Source organism: Bicyclus anynana, chromosome 20 (assembly GCF_947172395.1).
Source record: "Bicyclus anynana chromosome 20, ilBicAnyn1.1, whole genome shotgun sequence".
Classification (NCBI taxonomy): domain Eukaryota; kingdom Metazoa; phylum Arthropoda; class Insecta; order Lepidoptera; family Nymphalidae; genus Bicyclus; species Bicyclus anynana.
The window spans coordinates 11,556,250-11,583,481 of record NC_069102.1 but is presented as its reverse complement, the minus strand read 5'-3'; the positions used below and the strand labels follow the sequence as shown (position 1 = coordinate 11,583,481).

Sequence of the window (27,232 nt, the reverse complement as noted above, 5' to 3'; positions counted from 1 at the left end):
AACTGAAATTAAAATTGTCACCTCTAAATAACTACTAACAGTTGTGGAACCCAAACCGTCTGAGCCTAGGCTACTATTGAATGTCAGCGCCGACGATGTTCATTATGCTACTAGAGAAATTACTGCATAATCAGTCGAAATTTGTGATATATTATTATATGTTCATTATTCTACTAAATAATATAATAAGTCATAGTATCACACACTTTTAATAAATTGTTACTACTTCGAGTTTGACTAGATAGTATAACTAGGATAAGGATTACGAGTAATTATTATTATTTATTTATAAAATAAAACAGAAATAAGCAATAGTTTAGTTGAATTTTTGGTTTATTTTTGTATGAATTATCCCACCTTTTAGTTTCATTTTTTTTTCAATAGTTAATTATAAATATTAAAAAGTTTTTTGACGTCATTATAGTGTTTTATTTTTATTATGTATCGCCAACTTGTAAGATTTTCACTAGAGCTTCTACGTTATTGTCGTTGACTGCTTTTCGGCAAGCTGTTACAACAGCTTTACTATATTTTCCCACTGGAAAAGAAAAATCCTTTTCAACCTATTTTAATGACTAGGGCTCCAGGCCTCCTTCTTTATAAAGAGGCGATTTACCACTACGCTGCACTATATAGGATGATAATGTTTGAAACTGTAACAATTAATCAGATGTCAATGATATGACCGGGACACAAGCCCCTTAACGAGGTTTACGGGTACAGGGGTGTAACATCACCAACTTTAGATGACCTTTCTGGTGCAGTGATGCTGTGGTTTCAACAGAGAGGGCCTGGATTCCATTTCCGGCTTAGATTATAAACAATTTAATGACATCTAAAATTCAATTTGTATAGGAATAACACCACCTAGCAGTAGGCGTTTTTTACATCCGCTAGTCTTCTGTTATTATTTTTATCGCCTTTTGCATTAAAATAAATTTTGTAACATTTATTTGTACCTCTAAGCCTGGCCGCCTGTTGTAAAATTGTGTGCAAGTTTTTGAGTGAAGTCACCGCCTGCTCTTGAGTAGCCCGTCGGATATGACAATTCAATAGCAACTCTTCGTTTAGGAGAATCACTTCTTTGTATCGGTTTAACATCTCTTTACTGAAAGTTGAAACAAGTGTATTGCGCATTATTATGTTATTAACTTATTAGCATGCATCATTCAGTGCTGTGATTCTACTAAAACATGTGAAATTTAAATAAGTCAAGTAAAAATTTAAAGTAGTCAAGATACGTTTCATACGGACGTAGTCGACAAAGCTAGTAAAGGCTTTTTATATACAGATCATAAACCGCGAAGTCTTGGGCGGCTGGCAGTAGCGCGGTGATAAGTTGCGCCTCCGCAGTCTCTGCTGTGAGTCTGTAGCGCGTCTCCCCTACTTCAGATACTATACTCATTTACAAACAGATCATATGCCGCGGCGTCCCGTGCGGCCGGCAGTAGCGCGGTGATCAGTTGCGCCATCTCCGCAGTCTGCCGCGATTCTGTAGCGCGTCTCCCCCACTTCAGATACTATGCTCATTTACATACAGATCATATGCCGCGGCGTCCCGTGCGGCCGGCAGTAGCGCGGTGATCAGTTGCGCCATCTCCGCAGTCTGCCGCGAGTCTGTAGCGCGTCTCCCCTACTTCAGATACTATGCTCATTTACATACAGATCATATGCCGCAGCATCCTGTGCTGCCGGCAGTAGCGCGGTGATCAGTTGCGCCTTCTCCGCAGTTTCTGCCGCGAGTCTGTAGCGCGTCTCCCCGACTTCGGATACTATGCTCATTTCCGCTCGTAATTTCTCCTCTGCTTCCGGGAAACGAGCTGTAGACTGAAATTATTTTTAAACATTTCATAACTTTAAAAAAATACTTACCCATCTATTACTTTTATTAGTTAGAAAGCGGAAGGATGAGTTTATTTAAACCATCAGTACTATGAGGGTAAAAATCCTTAGTGTAAGCAGGTATATAGGTAATCTAAAAGAAACTATCTAGCTTAACATGCTCTCAGAGGCACAAGTTTTATATCACCTTTTTTACTAAAAATGACCTAGGCGGCTAAAAAATATACAAAACCTATAATGAAAACCAATACACAGAAGGTAAATTTAATCTAACAGCACAGATCACATGAGTATGGTTTTATTACTGATGACACAAATATACAAAAAAAGTTTTTGTTTAGCTGTTTTGAATTATATTTCACTTGGTGGAAGTTAATTTAAGGTAAAAGTTACTCTAAATAACTAGCACATAAATTTTATGCAAAGTACTTTTACAAGATTACATTTAATAAATCACATCAGTAATTTTTGAGGAAATCTCCGAAAACATTTTGGTATTTTCTCAGTGCACATAATTAGGGTGAAATACAGAACATATTTTTTGGAGTTGGTTTAAAAGTAAAACAACATTTTACTTATCAAATTAAATTTATTATTACATTTAAGTTACAAAAGTCACAAAGCTTATTGTCCATACAGTTCAACAAATCCGACACATTTGACAGGGTTGAAGAAAAACATGTTATTGTGTGGCGGCTCACGCTGGCTCACTGCCTTCACCACCTCCTGGCCTATGACACCTCCTACCACAGCTGCCGCCCCCGCCACTACTCCAAACACATCAGTCAGTAAAGCATCAGATACAAAACCCACAGGCAGATTCAATTCCTTCACAAGCTCATCTCGCATACGCAACAAAATTTCAGTGTCAGATTTCCGTTTCGCTGGGTCAGGATTTCTGTTATACTCATCACGGAATCTTAGTAGTATCTTCATGACGAAGTATGACGGATCCCCGCGGCGAAGTCGCGACCGTAGTTCGGGCTTGCTCCAGTCAGCTGACAACGCGTTTTGCAGCGGCACGTAAATCGCCCGACGTTTCACGTTGATTGTGACGGTCTCTCTCGCGTTTTTCTCAGTGTCATCGGGGCCTCGTTTCACGGCTTTGTGCTGTACTATTTCCTCGGAATACTCGTGATCAAACAGATCAGCGAACATATAACCGAACATACCCCAAACGTCGCCGCACAGGAATTTATTCGTATTGTCGCGGCAAATGTTGTTTATGCGCTCCAGTTGTTCTTGCTTGAGCCCTGTAGCACACACCACGTCGAAACTTGCAAAATAACTATCCGGCAGCTCATCTACTGCTTTCGTCTCGGCGGTAACCTCTACCATCGGGTTCAAAGCCCTCGCGCGTTGCAACGAAGTTTCGGCTCTGTTCTCACCGATCTTGTCGCTCGGTGCTAAGAACTGAGAGTGCAAATCTGTCTCTTTTAATTTTTCACTGTCCAGCAAACATACACTTTTGACTCCAGACAGAATAATGTTTTTAGCGATTTCGGCACCCAAACCGGATAAACCAATGATCAAAACTTTCGATGAACGAATTCTCTTTTGAGATTCCAATCCCCAAAGACGAATTTGACGATCATATTGCTCGGCTTCTGCTTCAGATAGTTCGAGTCCATTGTTTTCAACCATTTTTAATAATTTTCGAGACAAATTATAATACAACAAATAAAAATCGCCGAAAGCCGATTTATTTTCGCGTTCGTTACCACTTGCGTCTTGCACTTTTATGACATTGACAGTGACTTATGACATTTTACCCACGCTTTGGTGACCACCAAAGACTATATTTACTCTGGTGACCACAAAAGGAAGGTGACGTACTTTGTACCATTTAATTTCAAAACTTCGGTTCAGAATTACAATTTCAAAACTTCATTAAGCTAAATTAATAATTAGACGCAAAATGTATTGTAATGGTCTAATTACTAATTTCGTTATGCCCATGCGTTTATGCGTTATTTAGTTACGCAAAATCCCAACACTATAGTAATTTGGATACACTGACAGTAAAAATATTTTCTTTTTGCTTTGACCGAAGTTTTGAAATTGTAATTCGTTCAACTTGAAACAAAACAGTATTTTTTTTATCAAAATATACAAAACACATTGTAAGATTAAATCAGGGTCTCCTGCGTTAATAAATTAATACTGTTTAGTTTGAATAACGGTTTTTGAACATAATTTATACTATAGAATAAGCAGCTCACCCAAAGGAAATGTTTTTATTACAGAGAAAACTAAAAAAATCACCTACCTTACAAGTCTTACCTGCAAGTCAGTTAAATTGAGATAAATAGCTAAACTTTGAACTAAATCACCAGCGAGGCGAATATCTGAAGTACTCATTTTGACCTGGCCATCTGCACTGTATTCAATTTCTAGGCGACACATATCTCTAAGACATAAAAAGCTTATATGCAAATCCTTCGTGTCCTCATTCTCTAGTTCTACTTCTTCATCTAGCAGAAAATTCTGGTTGAGCCAAATGCAAATTCGTTGAACTCTTTCAGTAATACGAAAAGTAACATGACTTTCAATCGGTGTTTTCATTATTGATGGAGATACAATGATTGTATACATGGAAAATCGAGGTAATTGTTTTGTGATTTCAAAGATATGAAATTGTTCACTATCTGGGTAACCAACTAAAGCCTGAAATTACAACATTGATGTATATTAATAACATAATTTTGAGGTCATCGTTATATACATTTTCATTTACAATTTCATCTTTATTTACCTTAATATGTACGTCAACTGGAACATCTCGTGGTGGTTTCAATGGTATGTACAAAATGGATTTAAGTTGATTAGAATGTGGATGCCTTGCCAGTGTTTCGCCAGATTCAAAAATACCTTCTGCCAGTACCATCGCTGTGCGCACAAGTGTATCGTTGTTTGTAGAAATGACTAGTTGAAGACAATTCTAATGAATAATAAGTTATATGTATTTTTTTGTATAAATTTTTTTTGGACGGGTACCACCTGGACAGGGTTAGCGAGAGACAGAGACACATGGAAGAGGCCTATGCCCAAGAATGGGCGTTCGAATTTGACATGAAAATAAATTTAATTTGACTAAACTGATAAATAACAATGACCAGGAATATTACTGATACAAAATATTTTTAAAATATTAATTTGATGACTGTTTAGAATAATTTAATACTATATTTAAAATTAAAAATTTAATTTGTAATTACTTTTATAATATTGGAAATAAAGGCTTATTATTATTATATTTTGTCTATATAAACTTAACTTACTTCTTCGGAATCAGCTGCTATAGCTACTTGTAATCTAGTGTTTGTAGGCATCGCTGTTGATGGCCTCTCAATATCGTCGTTAGCCGTGCTTGAAGAATTAGCTTCATAATGTTGTAACTCTACAAGTAAAGCTTGTTTTTTGTTCAATAACTCTGTAATAGCTAATCGATCTTCTTCAGATGGGAACCTTTTTGAAGTTGCATTTAAGCTAACATTTTCTTGAATTAGAGGATATCCGAGCACTGAAATATAGAAGCTATGACATAAAATATAGATTTAATATAAAAGTCTGGAATTAGTGGCGTGACTAAGGCCCGTGGCAAATTCATTGGCCAGGGCCCCGTGACAGAATAATCACGTTGTTTATTTAGGTGTTAGATTTTCACATCTGAGCTCATAGCCTCACAGGCTGAGAGTCCTTTCAAGCTCTATACCCACACCATTTTTTCAACCCTGCACTTCCTTTAGTTTATGTCAGTCTTGAATTTTTACCAAATTATTAAATTAATTTCTTAGTTGACTTGAGAAAGAATGGGTTAGATTATTTATAAACAATTACCTTCTCCCTTATCAGACACACAAATAAGATCTGGAGCACCAACACAACGGTAATCAGCAAGCATCATTGCAGCTGCGTTTGAACGCATTTGTACGCGTCTTACCACTCGCCCAGTTCCATCTCGCCAGTCAATTCGACCGTTAGCCCAACAAGAAGCTAAATTTTCACTTGACCATTGAAGTGAAACAGAATTTTGTTTGGACTAGAATAAAAGTAAAAATATAGGAACAAAAGCAGGTCACCACAATTATCATTCAAATATATTAAAAATAAACGAGTTACAAAATTTCGTAAGCTGCCTTACTTTTACCCTCCAGAGACGAATACCTTCCTCGTAGATTCCAATCGTACCGTTTGCTAAACCATACGCAAATCTCACATCACTTATTTGTGATAAACAGATAACAGGACCAGTCTCAGCGAGCTCCATGACAAATTGGTTATTTTTTAATACTTTTATGTAAGAGTCTTCACATCCGATGAGGAGCTAATAATAAGGAAGGAAATTTCAATGAAAGGTTTACGTACTTTTGTACATAAAATGCGTTCGTAATTTATAACTTAGGTACCTCATTCTCTCCATCTTTGTCAAAATCAAATGTTATCATTGAGCATACTTTCCCACCAACTACATTCCAAAACTGTTCAACGCCCTGCCAGTTTAAAGCCATTACTGAACTATTTCCTCCAATAATTACCAGTTTTTCGTTATATTTTCCAAAATGACCAACAACAATAACATTAACACCATCAGACGCTTCTTTGAAAAATATATCTGAATTGTCGTGAACATCGTAAGCTGCAAAATATTTAGTTACAAAATTATACATCATATTTAATTTTGATTTCTACGTTACTGTACGTCGTTCATATTGCTTACCTAATATTTGGTTAGGAGATCCAATTAACAACATGTCTCTTGCAATATCTGGCTTTATAGCACCGGCAGCAAGAGCTATCACTGCTTGGCTTAAATTTAGTTCAGATACTTCTCCATGAGCTTGAGATCGCTGAACACGACCGCTTATCACGGCACCATGAGGATGATGGATAATAATCTAATTTGAAATATTTGATGCATTAATCATAAATACAATACCTAATGGTCATATAGTGAAAAGCTTTAACTAACACTTCAGGTACGAGTAGCTTTCGCTTGACTGTTGGATCACGGATCGAATACAAAAGGCAGTATAAATCTTTGAAGCGGCGAGTATTGTGAGGAAGTTCCTCACTCTGTAGCTTTAACTGCTTGATAGGATGCTCAAAAGCCCCGAAACTGGAGAGATGGCTTTATTTTATACATTTTAATAGTGTATTGTATTTTATAAGCATTGTTAAAAATTAAAAAAAAAAACGTGTAACTACTATTGCATCACAATTGAAACATTAGAACTGTAAAAATATTTAAAAATATTTTATACTTTATCATATCCAGCAGAAGCAGTGAGACATGAATGAATTCCATCATATTTCGCAATCGTTACAATACCCGGTGTTACTTTATGATTCAATTCTAATTTGAATACTGGCTGGACTGTAGACGCTTGCATTTTAAGGGATATTAATTTTGCAATTGTTTTAAGATTCGAATTACACCAAGGACTATCATTTGTTTTGATGTTTGTTGTCATGACAACAATACATTAAGTATATTTTTCTAATAATTTCGGTGTAAAGTTTTATGTTCCTATATGCAACTTTATCGATCATTACTCTACTAATTTTAACGTATTTTTTTTTATTAAAAATTTAAATTTTTAATTTAGACTATAAATATCCATTCGACCATTCATTCAATCATAGATACGATTACGGTACGATTATTCGGAAACTTGCCCTTGACTTTTGATTGATATTTTAGTTGTCAAGTTTAATATTTGTTTTGTCATTGTCAACGTCATTTGTCACTTGGAAAATTGATTTGATTTGAGTCGGTCGATTAATAATTAAATAAAATTGGCTTCATTTTGAATTTTAAATTCGCGCAATAAACCATTCAAAACTTGAAATATTAAAATGTTAATGGAATATTGACATGTCCATTCCGTTGTTCTATTAGCCAGATGGAAGGTGAATTACAAAACGAAACCACATCCAGGTATCCAAAATTAGTCATACAAGTTTTTGATATATTTTTCATTGTAAACAATTAATTGTGATGTATTGCGCAATTTCATTTTTTTATCATAAAACGCTTTGTATGTCCATCTTGTAGGCGCACAAATCATTAAAGGCACTCGTAATGACCGGAATAGTATCATTTTTATTCAGTTGGACATATTATTACGTTCTACCGCTAATTCATCGTGTGACTGTCGGTTCTATAAGGTAAATACTTGGAATTACTAAGTAAAGATACCATGATACTCTGTAATTTAATTCATCAAATATTAATCTTTGCTTTATAAATATATCTATCTACTTATACCTTATATATATATACCTTTATATACCTTTTAATAAATATACAGGCTGTTGCGTATTCCCAAGTTTCCCATAACTTCAAGGTGTTGACAAGTCCACTTAAAGTAGCCGAATAACTAATTTTTTTTAACATATATTTTTTAACTAAAATAAACTTTGTTTTCGTACAAAGTAATTCAAATAGTTCTGACTATCCATGTAAAAAAAAATTGATCAAAAACCTTGAAGGTTGGATACAATTAATTTAGTATTTTCGAATGCTTAGGTATTCTTTCTATATATCCATGTAACACACGCCTTACCTATTCATCATTTTAAAATATGCAATTGTAATGGTAAGACTGTCAATATGGACGAGATATTGCAACTGGCACTCTGCACATCACTAGTAAGCTACTTCATGATATATCAGTGAATAAGTTTGGCTAGGTCATAATATAAGGATGCAATATAAGGGACACAATTTAAGATCTATTTACAAAAGAAATATTTTTTACTCCTAAAATATTCTATTAGAACACATGTTCCTTAGACATTTATAATTAATTTTCCTTAAAGAATATTATCCTAGAGTTATGGGAAATACTGCTGAGCGGCCTGTACTTTTATAATTATTCAAACAGAATAATTCATCATCATCATCATCATATCAGCCGATGGACGTCCACTGCAGGACATAGGCCTTTTGTAGGGACTTCCAAACATCACGATACTGAGCCATCTGCATCCAGCGAATCCCTGCGACTCGCTTGATGTCGTCAGTCCACCTGGTGGTGGGTCGGCCAACACTGCGCTTACTAGTGCGGGGTCGCCATTCCAGCACTTTAAACAGAATAATTACCTATGTACAATGAACAACAAAATTATTCTGCAAAAAAAGCGAATATTCTGTGTAGCAACAATACTCTAGTGTGAAAATTATCTTAAAGGATTTTTCTCATATCTGAGTGTTATCACACAGATATGTCAAGCTTTAAGAAAATAAGAAATATAAACTGGCCCAGTGCATGTCGGGCCACACATAGTGTAGGATTTTGCAGTTTTACTACACCAATGTTGATTTGCAATGGAGGTTCTTGGTTGGTAGACTCTTTAAATTTTAATTCCACCTTCAGTTGTTCTTAGTTTTATTTTAATTTCACTGTATAATAAACTACTGACTTGCAAACTACAGTTTTGGACACCAATTAAAAAAAATATAGACAAATTGAGAACCTCCTCCTTTTTTGAAGTCGGTTAAACATATTAAAAATAAATTCTAATAATTCACAATTTGATATTTGATTGATTCTTTACATTAATTTTGCGCACTCAAAAAAAAATAATTTAATTACAAATATGAAAATAAATAATGATTTGAGTGTATTAAATTACAATGATCATTTAAGCAGATATTTTTCGAGAGCTTACACAAAATTTTTATTAAAGATATATCTTATTTCTTTTATATTTTCACAGAAAATTTTGATATTCTATTGTTGAAGACTCCAATGGGATTTGATAAGCAAGTGCTTTCAATCTTAGCATGGCTTTGGTTTTTTTTTCTATACTTTGTGATTTTTTTCTTTGTGATTTTTTTCTACATTATTATTTTTTTTCCATGTTATCTGTATACAAATATTGTGTTGTCCATATCCATTTTTGATGGCATGAACTTTATTTGTAATTGTACCTTTTTTGTAATTTACTATATTAGAGACTAGCGGACGCCCGCGACTTCGTCCGCGTAAATTTCGATGTCAACTTTACTTCTACCCCTACCCTACCCTACCCCTACCCTACCACTACCCCAACGCTACCCAACCCCTACATCTACCCTACCCCTACCCTACCCTACCCCTACCCCCACCCTACCCCTACCTTACCTACACTCTACCCCCATCCTACCCCTACCTTACCTACACCTTACCCCCATCCTACCCCTACCCTCCCCGTACTCTATCCCTTTCTTACCCCTATCCCACCCGTACCCCTATCTCACGCCTATCCTACCCCTATCCTACCCGTACCTCTACCCTACCACTACCCCTACCCTACCACTACCCTAAACACGGCCCTAAACCTACCCTACCCTTACACTACCCCTACGCTTCCCTACCCGTACCCTACCCTACCCTGTAACTTCTCTATCTTACTCCTACCCTTAGCAAAATCGTTCCAGTCCTTCGAGAGTGATGGTATCTCTGGATCTACTGGACCGATTTGAAAAATTGTTTTACCAATAGAAAGCTACGTTATTTGCGAGTGTCATAGGCTATGTTTTATCCCCATATTCACACGGGAACGGGAACTACGTAAATGATAGCGCCGGGCGTCATATAGCGGAATTTCTGCGTCTTTTAGAAATTTTGTATTATCTCCGAAACTATTTAAGTAATTAACATACTGTAAAGGGCAAATCTTATCTCCATAATATCCTTGTGATTATTAAATAATTTATTTTAATAAGGATTAAAGTTTAGTTGTATAAATAATGACGTAAACCTAAGTATATAAAATTAGTAATTTTTAAAACACAAAAGGTACTATATCTGCTAATATATAGAAGATAGATATATGGTGTCGCGGACTTTTTTGTAGAACTTTTAAAGATACATAAAGTCTCCATACATTATTTTCAATTTTACACAATAGTTAAGGCAGCGCATGCGAATAAGTCTGTTTAAGAGGATTTTCAGTCCGACCTGTATGACAAAAACTGTGATAACGCGGCTAATATATATGATACCAATATAAAATATAGCCTATAGCACTTCCCGATAATGTAGCATTCTACTGGTGAAAGAATTTTTAAAATCGGACCAGTAGTTCCGAAGATTACCCCATTTAAAAAATGTGACAAACTTACAAACTTACAAACTTTACCTCTTTATAATATTAGTATAGATGATTCCTATATTGTGCATGCAATTTATAATTGACAAAAAGTGAACAAAAATATGTTATTTAAACCCAGTGAAACATAATAAATATCTATTAAAACAAATCTGTTTTATACTTGTTATAGTCAATATGAAGTTCCATTTTTAATAAAGACGAAGGAAGAAAGAAAAGACATTTGAAAGTTGTGCCCCACTAATGAATTACTAGCAAATACTAATTTGTCCTCAGTATATCACCTATGTTTTGTAAAACAAAGTAATATTATAATATGTACCTATTAACTTGTTCTACCTGTGAAAATCTCATCAAAATTGTTAATTTCTGTAACTACTCCATTTTAAAAATAACATCAATAAATAAAAATATATATTGCTTTTTCTTATATATAATAACTTTATAGTTTTGATAATCATAGACATTGCAAGTGATTTTTTATTGTTTTGTTATACTCATAGTATTGGTTCAAAGTTCTAAATGACTTTGAAATAGTAACTGCAATAAATTGATAATAATGTTTAGTGTGGTTAAGTCCAAACCCTCCACTCTTATAAGAAAGCCTGTGCCCCAGCAAAGCCTAAAATGTATTCCCTGTAGTCTTAGTGTGCAACCAACAATCCCATGACGAGAAATAGACTAAATATTGACAGAGTAGTCTCAGTCCCAACGAAATGCAAGAGATAGTGATATATTCGGTAACATCGGTATTGGTTGAGATTTGCCTATTTCTATTCACTTTATGTTGTTTGGTTTCATGCTAGGGCTAGTGAAAACTTAAACTTAATATATTTCTGGATTTCAGTTCTCTAAGCAGAACATGGATTGGGAATATCTTAGCTTTTGTGTGGAAGTAAGATTTATTGTAATAACAATGTGGCAATGGCAATGCAACTATCATGTGAAACCATTGACCTCTTATAATAAAAGGATGCACAATCATGTAGAAAATTTAACTTAAAAACTGGCCAATTTTGTTTTGACAGTTTTAGAATTATTGGTAAAGAAAATTATACCTAAAGGTCTTTAAATATAATCCAACATTCAATAAAATTCCAATTCAGAGCAAATTCAACCTTAACGATTGAGTTTAAGGTTGAATTTGCAAATGCGACTTCTTGAATTGAGTGCCAAGAAATTGTATTTGACACTCATAGAGTGGGGACGTTTTTTGGTCGCTGATTGTGCATCCACTTTTAAATAGGAGATCGATGTGTGAAACAATGAGATGAGAAATTAAAAAAAAATAATAATGACATTATTCAGTGCAGAAATCACTTGTTTAGCTAGTTAGAGCAATTCCTATTTTAAACAATTTGCCTCCAATTATCTTCAATATCTCGTCTTGTTCGTTTCACTTTAGACAAAAGCCATATTTCGCTCAACTATTAGTTATATAATTTGATATATTGATATTTACATTATTATTTTGGAGATATTTCAAGACTTGAACTGACAGAAAGTGGATTTTGCCTACATCGTACATGTCTTGTCTGGAATCTGCTTTACTTGCGCTTTTTATGTTTTATTTTAAACCTTTTTATGATTTTGATGTTTTCACTAATGGTATTTCACTTTGATAACTAAAAATTTCGTGTTAAAATTTAAATTAAATTTGGTATGTCAAGGTTACTAAGTTTAATTAATAACTTCAAAACTAAATTTGATTTTGGTTTACAATTTGCTTCTATATTAGACTACATTTAATTAATCTAGCGATTGGTTGCTTGGTTTATAGGCAAACTACATAACGAGTCCTCGCTCGCGCTTTTGGGTCATTCATTCATTAAATACGCATATTAAATGAGTCAATGAATAATACATCTTACTCTAACCTCCGCCTACCTTACTACCTTCTATCGTCAAACCCTTGCTATACTGCCCCCCTAGCCAACTTGGAGGTCGATTCTCTTTCTACAATCGCTAACGCTTCGAAAACTAGAAGGATGTATTGGAATGACATTTGCTATCGACAGGTCTCGTGATCAAGATCTGTCATTCCCATACATCTTTCTTGTTTTCGAAGCGTTAGAAAAATCTATTTGAAAAATATTATTATTATTGAAATATTATTTAAAATTTCCTATGGGATTTTTAAGGAACTAAGTTTCACGCAAACGGACTAGCGGGCGTCCGGTAGGTAAAGTGTTTTTCATATAGAATGGGTACGTTGACAGTTGCCTTAAGACGTTCTTAATAGGTACGTACTATTGAGCCGTGATAGCCCAGTGGACCTATGCCTCCGATTTCGGAGGGTGTGGGTTCGAATCCGGTCCGGGGCATGCACCTCCAACTTTTCAGTTGTGTGCATTTTAAGAAATTAAATATCACGTGTCTAAATCGGTGAAGGAAAACATCGTGAGGAAACCTGCATATCAGAGAATTTCTCAATTTCTTTCAATCTCTGCGTATGTGAAGTCTGCCAATCCGCATTGGGTCACGTGGTGGACTATTGACCTAACCCCTCTCATTCTGACTGAGGAGACTCGAGCTCAGCAGTGAGCCGAATATGGGTTGATGACGACGACGTACTATTATCGTGAATCGCGGCAAAATTTCAGGAGTGAAACGTACTGTCACTGTACCCTTGCTAACTGAAAAACACTATAGTGACCAATATTCCCTTTCAAACTTGTAGGTAGTGAGACTACTAGAGTGCTTTTCAGATAGCATGGGTACGGTGACAGTTGCCTTATGACATCCGTAATACGTACTATTATCGTGAATCGCGGCAAAATTTCAAAAGCGAAACGAACTGTCACCCGCACCATGCTATGTGAAAAACACTTTAGCAGTGGGTACTACAATAGTCCAACGGGTCATCTCAAACCTCTCGCTAAAACATTGCCTCACTGTGTTGAATCAGGCCTCTTAGCCAAAGCAATGTTGAGCCATTTTTTTTTCACAGCTTTTATATAATTTACGCTTTGTTCTTAGTGTTTATTTATTTACACTTTAATATTGTTAAATGACGGTTAGAGTCTCACTAATCCGGCACCGGCCTACTGTTTCTCCCTCATGCCGATAATTACATAAAAAAAGCAAACCTTTTCAAGAATATTGTTTTAACTTTGATTAGTTAGCTATCGTTAGAGGCGTATATAGCTAGAGGCCGGGTGGGCCGTGCCCACCCTGGAATGGACCTGTGCCCACCCTAGGATTCTGGAATACCGATATGGAATTCTATTATGATACTTGATATCGGGGGCCAGGCCCACCTTAAGAAAAATTCCTAGATACGCTAATGGCTATCGTACTAAACAGCGCGAGCGACTTTACTAAACCTAGTAATAAAACAAAGATGAATTCTACTATAGTAACCCAGTAAACTGAACATTTATTCGGATCTGTGCCGGATTAGTGAAATTCTATATTAATATACTTGTAGGTATAATTAAATAGGAGAGTAATAAATGTTATTCGCTTGCAGTTGGACGGGCGGGTGGTTCAGCTGGACGCGCCAGTCGGATTCGATGTTACGTAATGCTGAACAAATTATACTGTCATGTGAGTTGATGTTTTTCAAGTTGAAAAAAAAAATCGGTTGTCTGTAAAGTCGGTTTACTGACGATAGTTGAACGTAACTGATGGAATGGTTGCATTTTTCAAAAGAAACTGTTCGTTTATCTAAATAAATTACTGTTTAATAATAATCTTCATAGACCAGAATATACTTTATTTCTTGTAAAAAAAATGTTGGCAACTCTAGGGCGAGGGAATGCAGGGACGCATGACGTCATCTTTTTTTGAGTGTGCAGCCGGCTCCATCGAATTATAAGAAAAGATGTTTTTGTTTAAGTTGAGGGAACAAGAAGAGTCAAACATCTCTTCGCCTAAGACGAGTGCAAGAGACGACTATTAGTCCCGGAGTCGAAAAGAATCTATCTTTCTTTCGTCCCATCACAACAAAACAGAGTTATATTTTCACGCATCATTTGATTTGTCGTTGAAGCAAGCTTTGCCTGCTAATGCTTGATGATGGATAACCATCGCTTATTAGACTAACTGCCTCGGGACTACTTCGTTCGTCCAATGGTTTCAGATCTAAAGTTACTGAGTTTAAGTCCTGTTTATTCCTATTTGGTTGGATTTTTTCTAAGAAATTTTCAGTTTTATTCTCAGCTCGAATTTGTGAAGTTGGTAACGAGGGAACCATACTTCCCGTGGGATTTGTGAAAAACTGAATTTCACATAGAATAATATAAGCAATGATTAGAACACGTTTGATAACATTTAAAGATTGGCTGACAATTTAGTTTTAGTTACAGATTGTATAGAAATCAATTAGGACCAATCTCCCCATCGTCAGATTATGACGCTATACGTGCTCCGTGTATCATTAATGTACATCCCGGAAATAAGGGGAATAGTATATATACATGTCACTGGTAATATGACGAACATATTGTATCAAAAGAAAACTAATGTCGAACTAAGGTTATGATTCACAACATTTGTCAAGACAACTTAATCAACAAATCAAACTGTAACCAAAATAAGACCCTAGAATGGCAGAGAATGACCTTGAGTGAAGTCACGTACTTATGAACGATGTGTGTAGGGTTAAAGGTACCTTTGACTGTATACAAACACTCCCCTTTTCCACTCAAGTCACTCTCCCCAACTATTCCAATGATGATGATAATGATGAAATGTAAAAGCGGCCAAAGCGGTGATAACAATTGTTATAAAACCATGTAAATATTTTCGGAGAGAAATATTTTCGGGTTGACATCAGAAGCGGATTTACGGCAGGCGTCCACAGATCCGTACCGGACGCATCGCAATTAAACTGATTTTAGTATTCTTTGTATAGAAAGTCATACAAGTGCGTCCACTAATCCGCATCGGATAGATCGCATCGAACGTATTCTATCTACTTACCGTAAAATTAAAAATCCGTTTGATGTGATGCGTCCGATATCTATGAAGCGAAGCTTATGTACTAATGACGTCACAACACCTATGGATGGGCCTCCCCTTTGATCAAGTCATTCTCCCCGCCCAGCCAAACCTGGCAAGATCCCATCCAGAGCAGATTTGTACATCCGTTCTAATCATCTAAACTCGATACTAATATATAGAGCTGAAGAGTTTGTTTTGTTTGTTTGTTTGATTGAACGCGCTAATCTCATTAACTCCTGGTCTGATTTGAAAAATTCTTTCAGTGTTAGATAGCCCATTTATCGAGGAAGGCTATAGGCTATATATTATCCCCGTTTTCCTACAGTAACGGCAATAACGCGGGTAAAACCGCGCGGCGTCAGCTAGTATACTATAACCAAGCCATGCATGTAAGCCAGCCATGTAAACCACATAACCTAAAACATATTCTCCGATTATCTACTCCCAAGAATATTATAAATGCTAAAGAAACTGTGTATCAGTAACGTGGATGGTATTTGATTGATTTCATCAAGTTTGTGTTACCTTTTAAGACTGTCTTCACTTAACATGAGATAGCAGTTAAGTGCTAACTAACCGCCATGTTTATTATTACTGTGTTCCGATCTAAAGTGAATGATAGCAGGTGTAATTACAGGCACATGAGGCGTGACTGCTTGGTCCGTGAAAAATATTACTAAAAAAAATTCGACATCAGATAAAGAAATTACTGCGTAGGGCTTCCCGGATTCTAATTTCACGCACTGCACTCATCTATAGCTACTTGTAGGTATCAATATTGTAAAGAAGTGACGTTTGTGAGGTTGTAGTGGTAATTTCTAAACCGATTTTGAAAATTAGTTTACCAATAGAAAGACACGATATTTGTGATTGACATCCTACTAAGTATATAATATAATAAACGCGAATGTTTGTATTGATGTTTGTTTGGATTTTTGTATGAATCTTTGTTTGGATGTTTGTTACTCTTTAACGCAGCAACAACTGAACTAGTTCAGCAGAAATTTGGAATGGAAATAGATTTTACTCTGGATTAACAAATAGGCTACTTTTCATCTCGGAAAAATCCATGGCTCCCGAGGGATTTGTGAAAAACTAAATTCCACCAATATTTTATTTCCATGTTCCCATGGGCTCGCCACGAAGCGTTAACTAGTACTTATTTTGCAATTCATTTTTCTAATATCTTTAAAACTCTTGAAGGTATTGTTATCGTTTACGTATTCGTTGCAATCGACCTTGAACGTTGGCAGTTCCGGCATCGAAAACTGGCGATATCATCAATATAATGTTATCCAATAATAACAGTAATACGTTATATTTTGCAAATTGTGTTTTTATCATTGTACACGGCTCCTTTGTACGGCTGTTATCATACTTAAGTTAGCAAGTGCCTTTAAGGTCAAACTGATTTTCTCCTTCTAAAAATATGGTTGAGGTGTCATTCGATTCGAACCCGCATGTAGATAGTTTTTGAAAAAATTGAGCCGAGCCGTAAAAGTGCCGCTCGCAAAACAAGATACAAACAATTAACTAAAAATAAAATAAGGGATTTGGTTTAAATATATATCAAAAACTATTTAAGATATTTCCAATCTGATAAAATATTCAAAAAGAAGAGGAAAATTGTTAACAAAACCATTTTACCTGCAACTTCTAAAAGTCTGGCTAAATAATAATTATTGAAATAAATATTCCGCTGAAAACGGGCATTTCGCTGCTGCAAAGGGTACGACTCAGATTTATTTTTTCGAGTAAAATGATAATTTAAAAATGTGAAAAGAATATGGAATAATTTCAAAACATAGCGGACCCAACTGTCGTCAACAAAAAAAAAGACATGCTTTGATATTTCAAAGAGTTAGTGGATTGTTCATGACTGAGGATCGTCATCTCTTGATATGCGATGCTCCTCCGTCATGTAGATCTCATATCTGTTGGAATATTGGGATAAAAATAACTACAAATTATGATACACCAGATAATAGGATTATAAAATGTACCTTTTATTATTAATTTAATCCTTTTTTCAGGCGTGCCTGACCATGGCATGCTAAGCCTGCCTGACCTTAACTAAAAATAAGAAATACCTTAAGTTAAGGCTGTTAGATTTTGTAATCCTATTTTCAGGTATCTTAATAACCAATTAACGAGTAATTCTCAAGATATAACTTTTCAGAACGCAGCACTAAAAAATGTTCTGTATTATCTTTGGTACAACTACAACCTATTTTGTTTTTGTCATATAATTCCTTCTGGCTAGAGTCGCTGTTTGTAGTGGTAATGTAATGTCTGCTCTGTTAGTTCCGCAAACCAGTGCTTTTATTTAATTAAATCCAAAACACAAATAGTAATATTCCATAGCTGTCTTTGATTGGATTGGGTACAATTTAGTCACAATGTTGTATAGCAAATCAATTCTAATATTTTGTACTTGAAGAGTGCGTTTGTTTGGTTGAATATGAATAAAAATTCAAGGGATAGGCCATTAGTTAGAGAAGGCTTTAAGCTATATTATAATAGTATATTTTACGCAAGTAAACCTGCGGAGCACAGCTAGTTTTTCATATATTATATATTATTTTTTTTTACAAGTTTTTTTACAAGTTAGCCCTTGACTACAATCTCACCTGAGTGAGATAAGTGATTATGTATTCTATGATGGAAGCGGACTGGCTTGTTAAGAGGAGGATGAAAATCCACACCCCTTTCGGTTTCTACACAACATCGTACCGGAACGCTCAATCGCTGGTCGTAACTAGCCACGTCCTAAGTCTCCCACCAGCCAGACCTGGACCAATTAAGAAAACCTCAATCAGCCGGGAATCGAACCTAGGACCTCCGTCTTGTAAATCCACCGCGCTTACCACTGCGCCACGGAGGCCGTCAAATGTTATGAAGGTGTGACGCATTGATAGTGCACAGGTCAACATATCCCTTGTTGACGTACTAGGTACATAACTAATGAGTAATTTGATAATTCTAGCTATCACGATCAATATATTAATAACTAATTAATCTCTAAATCAATGACCTGCTAATCTACAATTTGGCAGGACTTTTTGTTTTATCAATTTTACGCCACAAGGAAGCTTGATTAATCTTGATGAAGCAATGATAAGGTAAAACTACGTTTTATTATCGTACAAGTGATTCCCAAAAAAATGCGAAATATCTCAATTCTTTATAAATATGTCGGCGAGTGAGTTATTTGATCGGTTAGCAAAATCTAAGTTAATTATTGCGATAATATTAGAATCAGGTTTTCATATAATGGAGTTTTAATTATTTACTGTTTAAATAAATAAGACTGTGAAGGATCGATCACGTGGTCCAATAGCATTGCGACCATAATGGCGGATGATCGGTACCCTTGACATAGTGACGGCACCCTGCCCCCCACTGTAGTCTGCTAGTTTAGCGGATCAGTTGTAATCGCGGTCTTTGAAATGGATAGTCATCTTCGATTTGTTAAGAATAGTGAAATAGTGATAGAGATGTAGAAGTTAAGTAGTGAGTCAGTAAATATAGTGAGTGAGTGAGTTATCATCCGGTCCGGTTAGTATTGCATTGTTAGTTACTTAGCTAGGAGCTTTCGCGAGCAGAGATGGAGAACATTGACAAGTCGTAAAGGGGGGGGGGGGGCTCAATCCAACTGACTTCAGTTGCAAGTCTGAGATCCGCTTGTGCTTGACTACCTGCCTTATGATAGATAACCCTGGTTTACCCAGCGCTGTACTTGATCAATATTGTAGTTAGAGGGTAGAACTGTAGTAGTAAGTTAAATGATCGATTCGGTGATGATTGGTAGTGTTACTTTGTGTATCTGCCATCCTAGACACGTAAAGCTTAGAACCTGCTCTGAGGCTACGGCTTCTCCGTTATCAGAAGTAGTATTTAGTCTGATCCGCCGACAAATACATACAGTCCTAGCCTAGCTATAGCTTGACGGCAAAACACTAACACTGAGGTTCTTGCCAGAATGCATAAGAAGACCAAGCTTGTTAAAACCAAGCTTATTATTCAAAATCGGTTCAGTTGATCCAGAGATTACCCCCTACCGCAAACTTTACCTCTTTAAAATATAAGTATAGATGTCGTCGTGTATACTGCTAAATGGTAATACCTGTAATTTAAAAAGTCATAATTTGTATAGTCACGACTCTCCAGAGATATTCGTAATCTTATCAAGTGCTTTCCGATCGTAGAATGTAATATCATTTTATGATGACAAATCAAGATTATTTAAGCCTGCCACACACACGCATTGTTGACAACAATTATATTGATACAAATTATGTATGTATGACTACAACCCCTGTAGCCAAGTGGAACGTCGATTCTCTTTCTACGATCGCTAACGCTTCGAAAACTAGAAAGATGTATGGGAATGACATTTGCTATTGATCAAGATCTGTCATTCCCATACATTTTTCTAGTTTTCAATACTAGTTATCGTAGAAAAAGAATCGACGTGCCACTTAGTTACAGGGGCAGGCTGGTCACTGGGTGAGACACTGTCGCGGTCTATGGCGTCAGTTCGGATGTGTCAAATCCGGTGTATTTCGCCGCGCTTCGACCAAGCCCGCATCAGTCGCCGGCGATTTACAGAGCTTCGGTCGTTTCCGTGTAGGGCTTCTCCGACCAGCGAGGTCGAGTACATCAGAGGTGTTCTAGCGGGCGCCCATCAGCCAAAAGTTAGGAAACGGTCGTGTCCGGGGGCTTGTGAGATCAAGTCTCGTGGCAAGTGGTCGCTGATGGTATGGCGTGGTCGCCGATGGTATGATATATTATAAATAACTTTAATTATTACACAGGTGTGAAGACCGCGTACAAGCGTTTCTATGTCGACATCGGGTCGGTGGTGGGCCAGAGCGACAAGATATGGACCATCTCGCTGAACGACGAGAGCAAGAAGACGCCGCTCGTGATGCTGCACGGCATGGGCGCGGGCGTGGCGCTGTGGTGCCCCAACCTGGACGCGCTGGCCGCCACCAGACCTGTGTACGCCATGGACTTGTTAGGTGAGTTCTTCTCTCTGATTGTCTAAGCGCCGTAGGCTCCTTAAAGGGATCTCAACGGCGGCGTCTCCGGGGGATTTAGGCGAGCCCAGAAGCATCGTCTGATGAGGCTTAAAGGCAGAAGCAGAAGAGGTGGACGGAACGACTTTCTAAGGCCGACTCCTCTGTGACTTTTTGTGCCTAGTGGGAGTTTTCAATATTTTCATACTGTTACTATCACTTTGACGTAAACGCAAATTTGTGTGAGGGGGTCATCTCCTCCCGAGGGGGTACGGGCCTCGAGGCTTTGCCTCCTTGTCCGAGTAAGACGCAATCGCGCAAATTGGAATGGAATTGAAACAGTTGTGCAGTAGTGCCACTAGATGGCGCTGTTTCAATTTCCTTAGAAATTCGCGTTTACGTTACGTGACAGTAATAGTATCAAACTGCCACTAGGCCCTCTGATCTCGGATTAGAAGGCCGTTCTGGAACGGTGTTTTGGCCCGAGTGTATCAGTCCGCGGAGCCACCGACATCGTATGTTAATAAAGCCCACGTCTGGATGACATCAGATACCTCGTCTTCATCTGTGTAAGCTTGTGTTTGTATTACCTGGGAAGCATTGTCGGCCGTTATGGTTTGGTAGGTGTAAGCAGTCAGCCACGCTAGCGACTTCGTCCGCGTGGAAACGCTTAAGAGGAGCAATTCCGTTACCGTAGCAAGAACCGTGATAGTCCAGTGGACCTCTGCCTTCGATTCCGGAGGGTGTGAGTTCGAATCCGGTGTGAGAAAACTTGACATGTGTGTCATGATCCATTTCCTCATGTCTTCAGGATTCGGCCGCAGTTCCCGTCCGAAGTTCGCGTCAGATGCTGACAAGGTGGAGGCGCAGTGGGTGGAGTCGGTGGAGCAGTGGCGGCGCGAGGTGCAGCTTGAAGACTTCGTGCTACTGGGGCACAGCCTGGGCGGGTACATCGCCACCGCCTACGCGCTGCGATACCCTGAGAGGTGAGGGACGACCCACCATTTCCATAGCCCCCTACCACACGGTCATGCGGCCTCCATGACTCCCTACAAGTTGTTGAAGTAAATATTCTTTGCGCACGCTTGAATTGGGGAGTAAGTTGGTGGTGCGTGGTGGAAAGTGTAATCGAAAGAGTTTTTCAAGATGCGTACTGCCATCTACAGCCAAAGTGAAACAGTGTACACTACCACTAGATGGCGTTCTAATAGAACTTTTAAACAATCCTTTTTCGCATACTTCAAAAACCTGTTGATGCCAGAGGCTGATAGATGGCGCTTTGTTTTTATTTTTGAGAGAAGTTTCACTTCAGTTGTGTGGTCTCACACACATTATTCTTGTCCCAATATTCGCACTCTCTCATGTGAGCAGGAATAAATCACGAAGTCATTCAAGCAGCTATTCGACGCTCTCGCCTCTGTCCAGGGTGCGTTTGCTAATCCTGGCGGACAGTTTCACTTCAGTCGTGTCGTCTCACACACTCGTTATTCTTATCCCAATATTCGCACTCTCTTACTTGAGTAGGAATAAATCACGAAGTCTTTCAAGCACCTATTCGACGCTCTCGCCTCTGTCCAGGGTGCGTTTGCTGATCCTGGCGGACCCGTGGGGCTTCGCGGAGCGGCCCAGCAACGTGTACGAGAAGTACCAAGTGCCGCTGTGGGTGCGCGCCGTGGCGGCCGCCGTGCAGCCGCTCAACCCGCTGTGGGCCGTGCGCGCCGCGGGCCCCGCCGGCCGCTGGCTCGTCAGCCGCACGCGGCCCGACATCCCGCGCAAGTACGCCGCCTACGTGCCCGACGCGCTCGCCGTCGTGCCCGACTACATCTACCAGTGCAACTCGCGCACGCCCAGGTGTGTGACACGACACTAGCAGACGCCGCGGGCCCCGCCGGCCGCTGGCTCGTCAGCCGCACGCGGCCCGACATCCCGCGCAAGTACGCCGCCTACGTGCCCGACGCGCTCGCCGTCGTGCCCGACTACATCTACCAGTGCAACTCGCGCACGCCCAGGTGTGTGACACGACACTAGCAGACGCCGCGGGCCCCGCCTTATAGAATATGGCTCGTCTTATAGAACTTTGAAACTAGCTAGGCACTATATGTACAAATCGTAGAACATGGAAAATTCCTCCTTGAATACAGATTATTATCCCCGTATACCCGATGGTCGAATCTACTCAAAGAACATGTACAGTGCTGTCGAATGGTCAGCAATGAGCGACCATACTCGATGGAGAAGCCTTCTGTATCAAAAGAAGACTGGCCAAGGTGGTCACGATCCTCAGTCCTGAGGGACCAACTAGAACGGGAACTACGCAGGTGAAACCGCGGGGCGTCAAAAAAAATCAATTATTTCAATTAGGCTTAGTTTACAAGCACTTTTGAAAGGTCAGGATTATGTCATAATTTAATTTAATCTTAGGGTGTTAATAATAGTCGAAAACTTAAAATTAAAGTTATGAGGGTTCCAGCGCCTTGGTCCGAGAAGAGTCCACAACAAACTCAGGCAAGGTTTATTCGTCGGCTATAGTATCGTAATATGTTGATGTTCCAGCGGCGAGAGCGCGTTCCACACCCTGATGCACGGCTTCGGCTGGGCCAAGAACCCCATGGTGCGGCGCGCCGCGCAGCTCGACCCCGAGCTGCCCATCTGCGTGCTGTACGGCTCGCGCTCGTGGGTAGACAACGGCACCGGCCAGCTGCTGGCCGACAACAGGGCCTCGCCCAAGACTGTTGTTCAGGTAAGGCAGCGGACAACAGGGCCTCGCCCAAGACTTGTTTAGGTAAGGCAGCAGACAACAGGGCCTCGCCCAAGACTTGTTCAGGTAAGGCAGCAGACAACAGGGCCTCGCCCAATACTATTGTTCAGGTAAGGCAGCAGACAACAAGGCCTCATCCAAGATTTTTGTTCAGGTTAGGCAGCCGACAACAGGGCCTCGCCCAAGACTGTTGTTCAGGTAAGGCAGCAGACAACAGGGCCTCGCCCAAGACTGTTGTTCAGGTAAGGCAGCAGACAACAGGGCCTCGCCCAAGACTTGTTCAGGTAAGGCAGCAGACAACAGGGCCTCGCCCAAGACTTGTTCAGGTAAGGCAGCAGACAACAGATTTTTGTTCAGGTTAGGTTAGGTTCAGGTTAGGCAGCCGACAACAGGGCCTCGCCCAAATCTGTTGTTCAGGTAACCATCGGGGGCGTATCAGCTGTATCAATGATATTGGGCACCCTGACTTCAGGGGCCCATTACGTGTAAAATCAAAATTTAGTAAAGTCTAATCCAAAATGTCGCTTAATTTGGTGCTTCTCGAAAAAAAATCCCGATCTTTTTGTTTCTTTAGTGAGATATTTTTACCGTTTATTTTAGGCCACTTGGTAACCAACCATAACGGGTAACAACTGCTGTTCAAATTACATAGTGGTGATTGTACTATCATTTTGAGACGAATATCTTCGTAATCCATGGATTCACCATGCGGGTGGCGGGTCCATTGCGTGGTAGAGGGAAGTCCAGGACATGTGACCAATGGATGAAGGGTTAAGAAATTCCTTGACAATCAATTAACACTCCACTCCACCGCTCGTGTTGTTCTCCCTGCCTAGCCAAATTTGGTAAGATCCTACTAGAGCAGCTTTGGAAACTCGTTCTAATATAAAACTTACTGCAGTTCTAGAAAAGCCAAAGTCTTTAAGCAAATTATAGAGAGATGAAATAAGTATCAAATTCTATTGATGCATTTGAAATCCTCTTCCGTCCTTTGTAGAAATTATATTATGCATTAACAATGATGTGTTTGTTTTTATCTAAGTCTTTGGAGCTTTTGCCTTGCAGTCTTCGAATTGTTCTAATCTGGTGTACTCACACGTGGTATTTAAACTTCAGGTGATCAACGGCGCCGGTCACCACGTGTACCTCGACAAACCGGAACTGTTCAACAAACATGTACTAGACGCCTGCGAAATGGCAGACGATACGCCTAGCAGAGTACCGACGAACAGACCCGCAGCTGCGGACAACAAACCCTCAGCAGCGGACAACAAACCAGCAGCTGCAGACAATAGACCCTCAGCAACGGACAACCAACCCGCAGCTGCGGACAGCAGACCCTCAGCACCGGACAACCGACCCGCGGCTGCGGACAACAAACCAGAAGCTGCGGACAACAGACCCACAGACAATATAAACGGACAAATGTCTTGATAGTGATGAATATTAGGTATAGATGAAATTGTTCGTTGTTTATTTGAGAAGCCGCTAATGTGCCTATAAAATATCGTCTACTTAAAAAATGGATGGGTGCCGATTCGGTTATTGGTTTTTTTGTAGCTACAGTTTGGAAAGGCCATGGAAATATGTGCAGTGCAAGTAAATAGCATAATTCTAAGCGAGAACAATCCGGAATGTTTGCTTTGCAAAATTCCAATATTTGTCTGATATATTTTTGACTAAATGGCTAATGCATTGTTGAAATGATGACTGAAATATTTTTTTTTACCAGCGTGAGACCAAAACGAGAAATAGACAAAAGTCGACCAATTGCGGCGCTACCGGAAATATTGTATCTGTTTCATTGCGTTAGGACGAAGGAGATGGGATCTGAAACTATTATGCGATCATTGGTTGAAATTTTGTCTATTTCTCTACATGATATTATCACGTTGGTCGCATGTCAACGCCACTGGTCAATACAGATACGTCGGGTGTGTTTTATGTTACTACAAAAATCGATATTTTGTCATGTAACAATACTTTTTAATTTTTTATTATTTCTTTTTTATTGACTATCTATCTGTTCTACTGTCCACTGTGATAAGACAACATCCTTTATTTATCTTTAAAGTTTATTATCTGTTAAGTTTTGTCTGTAGTGGGTACCATATAGTTTATGCAAAAGCACAAATACAAAATCCATACACATTTAAAAGTAGCTAGAAAAAAATAATTGTATGACAGCATCTCGCTTGCACAAATATAATCCAATGGGTTTATGCTGTAACTTTTTTTGTCAGTTACTATTTGCTATGTGTATAATGTTGACCGCTTCACAGCTTACAGTTGTGTAAAACAATCATACTATAGCTTGGTAACTTCGTTCGTAACACTCCCGATGTTCCGCGCGGGCCGGGGGACGTGTAGCGATGAATGAAAAACCCACGACTGATACGCGTCACTTCCCCGCACGTAAAATTTCACACTCACGTAGTCTTCCCCTATCGCCCGCATATAATGGGAGTGTTATAAACTTATATTATAACTTGCCAGACTTTAGCCTAATAAACGATACGCTACCGCTACTTGATGGTTTTACATGTTAATATTTTCGGATAATGCTTGCTTAGGTTTGATTTCCAGATCAATTTAGAAAATTATAATTATTATTAAATTGTAATTTAAAAATGTAAGTTAAATTGTACTGTTACTGTTATGATGCTATAAAAACAGTGAGATATTGTTAGCGAACGAATCGAGTTAGCGTATTACAATTTGCATTTTAAGACAAACTGTAAAGTGAAACTGATACCGCTTCATCATTATCAACTGGATTACTAGACGTAGACATATCCTTCCTATAAAAATTTCAAACACAACTCGAAGATCGAGACCATATTGAAAAATACCTTGATTAAAAAAATGCCTTACTTATTTATTGGATGCCACCAGAAAAACGTTGTAAAAATAAAATATAAGATAAATAAATAGTTACAAAAGTTTTATGCTACTGCAGCCATCTTTTACAGGCAAACACTGTACTGCAGTCTGGTTAAAAACTTTATTAGTCAAAAAAAAATTACTGCATAAGCCCATTAGAGATGAAATTCGTGGTGCGCCCTCTGTAAAGTATTGTATTATTGCGGTTTTAATCGCGATTGTTGAGCTTAAGATCTTTTATACTTGGATTACTTATTATGTAAATACATATAATTTATTGATCAAACGTGTTTCATTTTCATATATATAAAGTGTGTGCACACAACGTAATTAAAAGGTTTAATTTCGAAGTTGCATTTGTTAGCATAGTTGAGATATGAAACCCATAAATGAAATTTTAGAATTTAAACTATCGTGAGTGTTATTCATATTAATTGATTATGAAACACGGCTAAAACTTACGTGATACAACGTCGGAGTATGCCAGATTACTTTCGAACCCAGTTTGGATCGTGCCGCGTTGCAAGAACCAGCTCATGACTAAGGGCCCCGTATAGGTTCGAAACCAGTTAAGCATACTCCGACGTTGTATCACGTGAGTTTTAGCCGAGTTTCATTATAAATTAACATATATGAATTAATACATTTTTGGTCGGGTTCCCATTATAGCGGATACTGA

General features: G+C 38.4%; 3 protein-coding genes across 3 annotated transcripts; 1 reads left to right on the top strand and 2 right to left on the bottom strand.

Annotated features, from left to right (window-relative positions):
• Window positions 1-232: 232 nt before the first annotated feature.
• On the bottom strand, window positions 233-7,280 carry LOC112047165 (Bardet-Biedl syndrome 2 protein homolog). The gene is made up of 11 exons (XM_024084178.2): window positions 7,107-7,280; window positions 6,563-6,740; window positions 6,252-6,481; window positions 5,987-6,169; window positions 5,683-5,884; window positions 5,124-5,365; window positions 4,598-4,783; window positions 4,126-4,509; window positions 1,664-1,827; window positions 960-1,108; window positions 233-538 (listed from the first exon to the last, which is right to left on the bottom strand). The coding sequence occupies exons 1-11, from the start codon at window positions 7,233-7,235 to the stop codon at window positions 438-440; spliced, it is 2,148 nt and encodes a 715-aa protein (XP_023939946.2). The 5' UTR covers window positions 7,236-7,280; the 3' UTR covers window positions 233-437.
• On the bottom strand, window positions 2,412-3,592 carry LOC112047164 (SUMO-activating enzyme subunit 1). Its single transcript, XM_024084177.2, has one exon. The coding sequence runs from the start codon at window positions 3,484-3,486 to the stop codon at window positions 2,467-2,469; it is 1,020 nt and encodes a 339-aa protein (XP_023939945.2). The 5' UTR covers window positions 3,487-3,592; the 3' UTR covers window positions 2,412-2,466.
• Window positions 7,281-7,582: 302 nt separating the features above from the next.
• On the top strand, window positions 7,583-26,839 carry LOC112047140 (1-acylglycerol-3-phosphate O-acyltransferase ABHD5). Its single transcript, XM_024084137.2, has 9 exons — window positions 7,583-7,783; window positions 7,901-8,013; window positions 11,792-11,839; window positions 14,417-14,493; window positions 20,709-20,915; window positions 21,724-21,898; window positions 22,491-22,763; window positions 23,466-23,652; window positions 24,787-26,839. The coding sequence occupies exons 2-9, from the start codon at window positions 7,928-7,930 to the stop codon at window positions 25,102-25,104; spliced, it is 1,371 nt and encodes a 456-aa protein (XP_023939905.2). The 5' UTR covers window positions 7,583-7,783; window positions 7,901-7,927; the 3' UTR covers window positions 25,105-26,839.
• The last annotated feature ends 393 nt before the right edge of the window (window positions 26,840-27,232 follow it).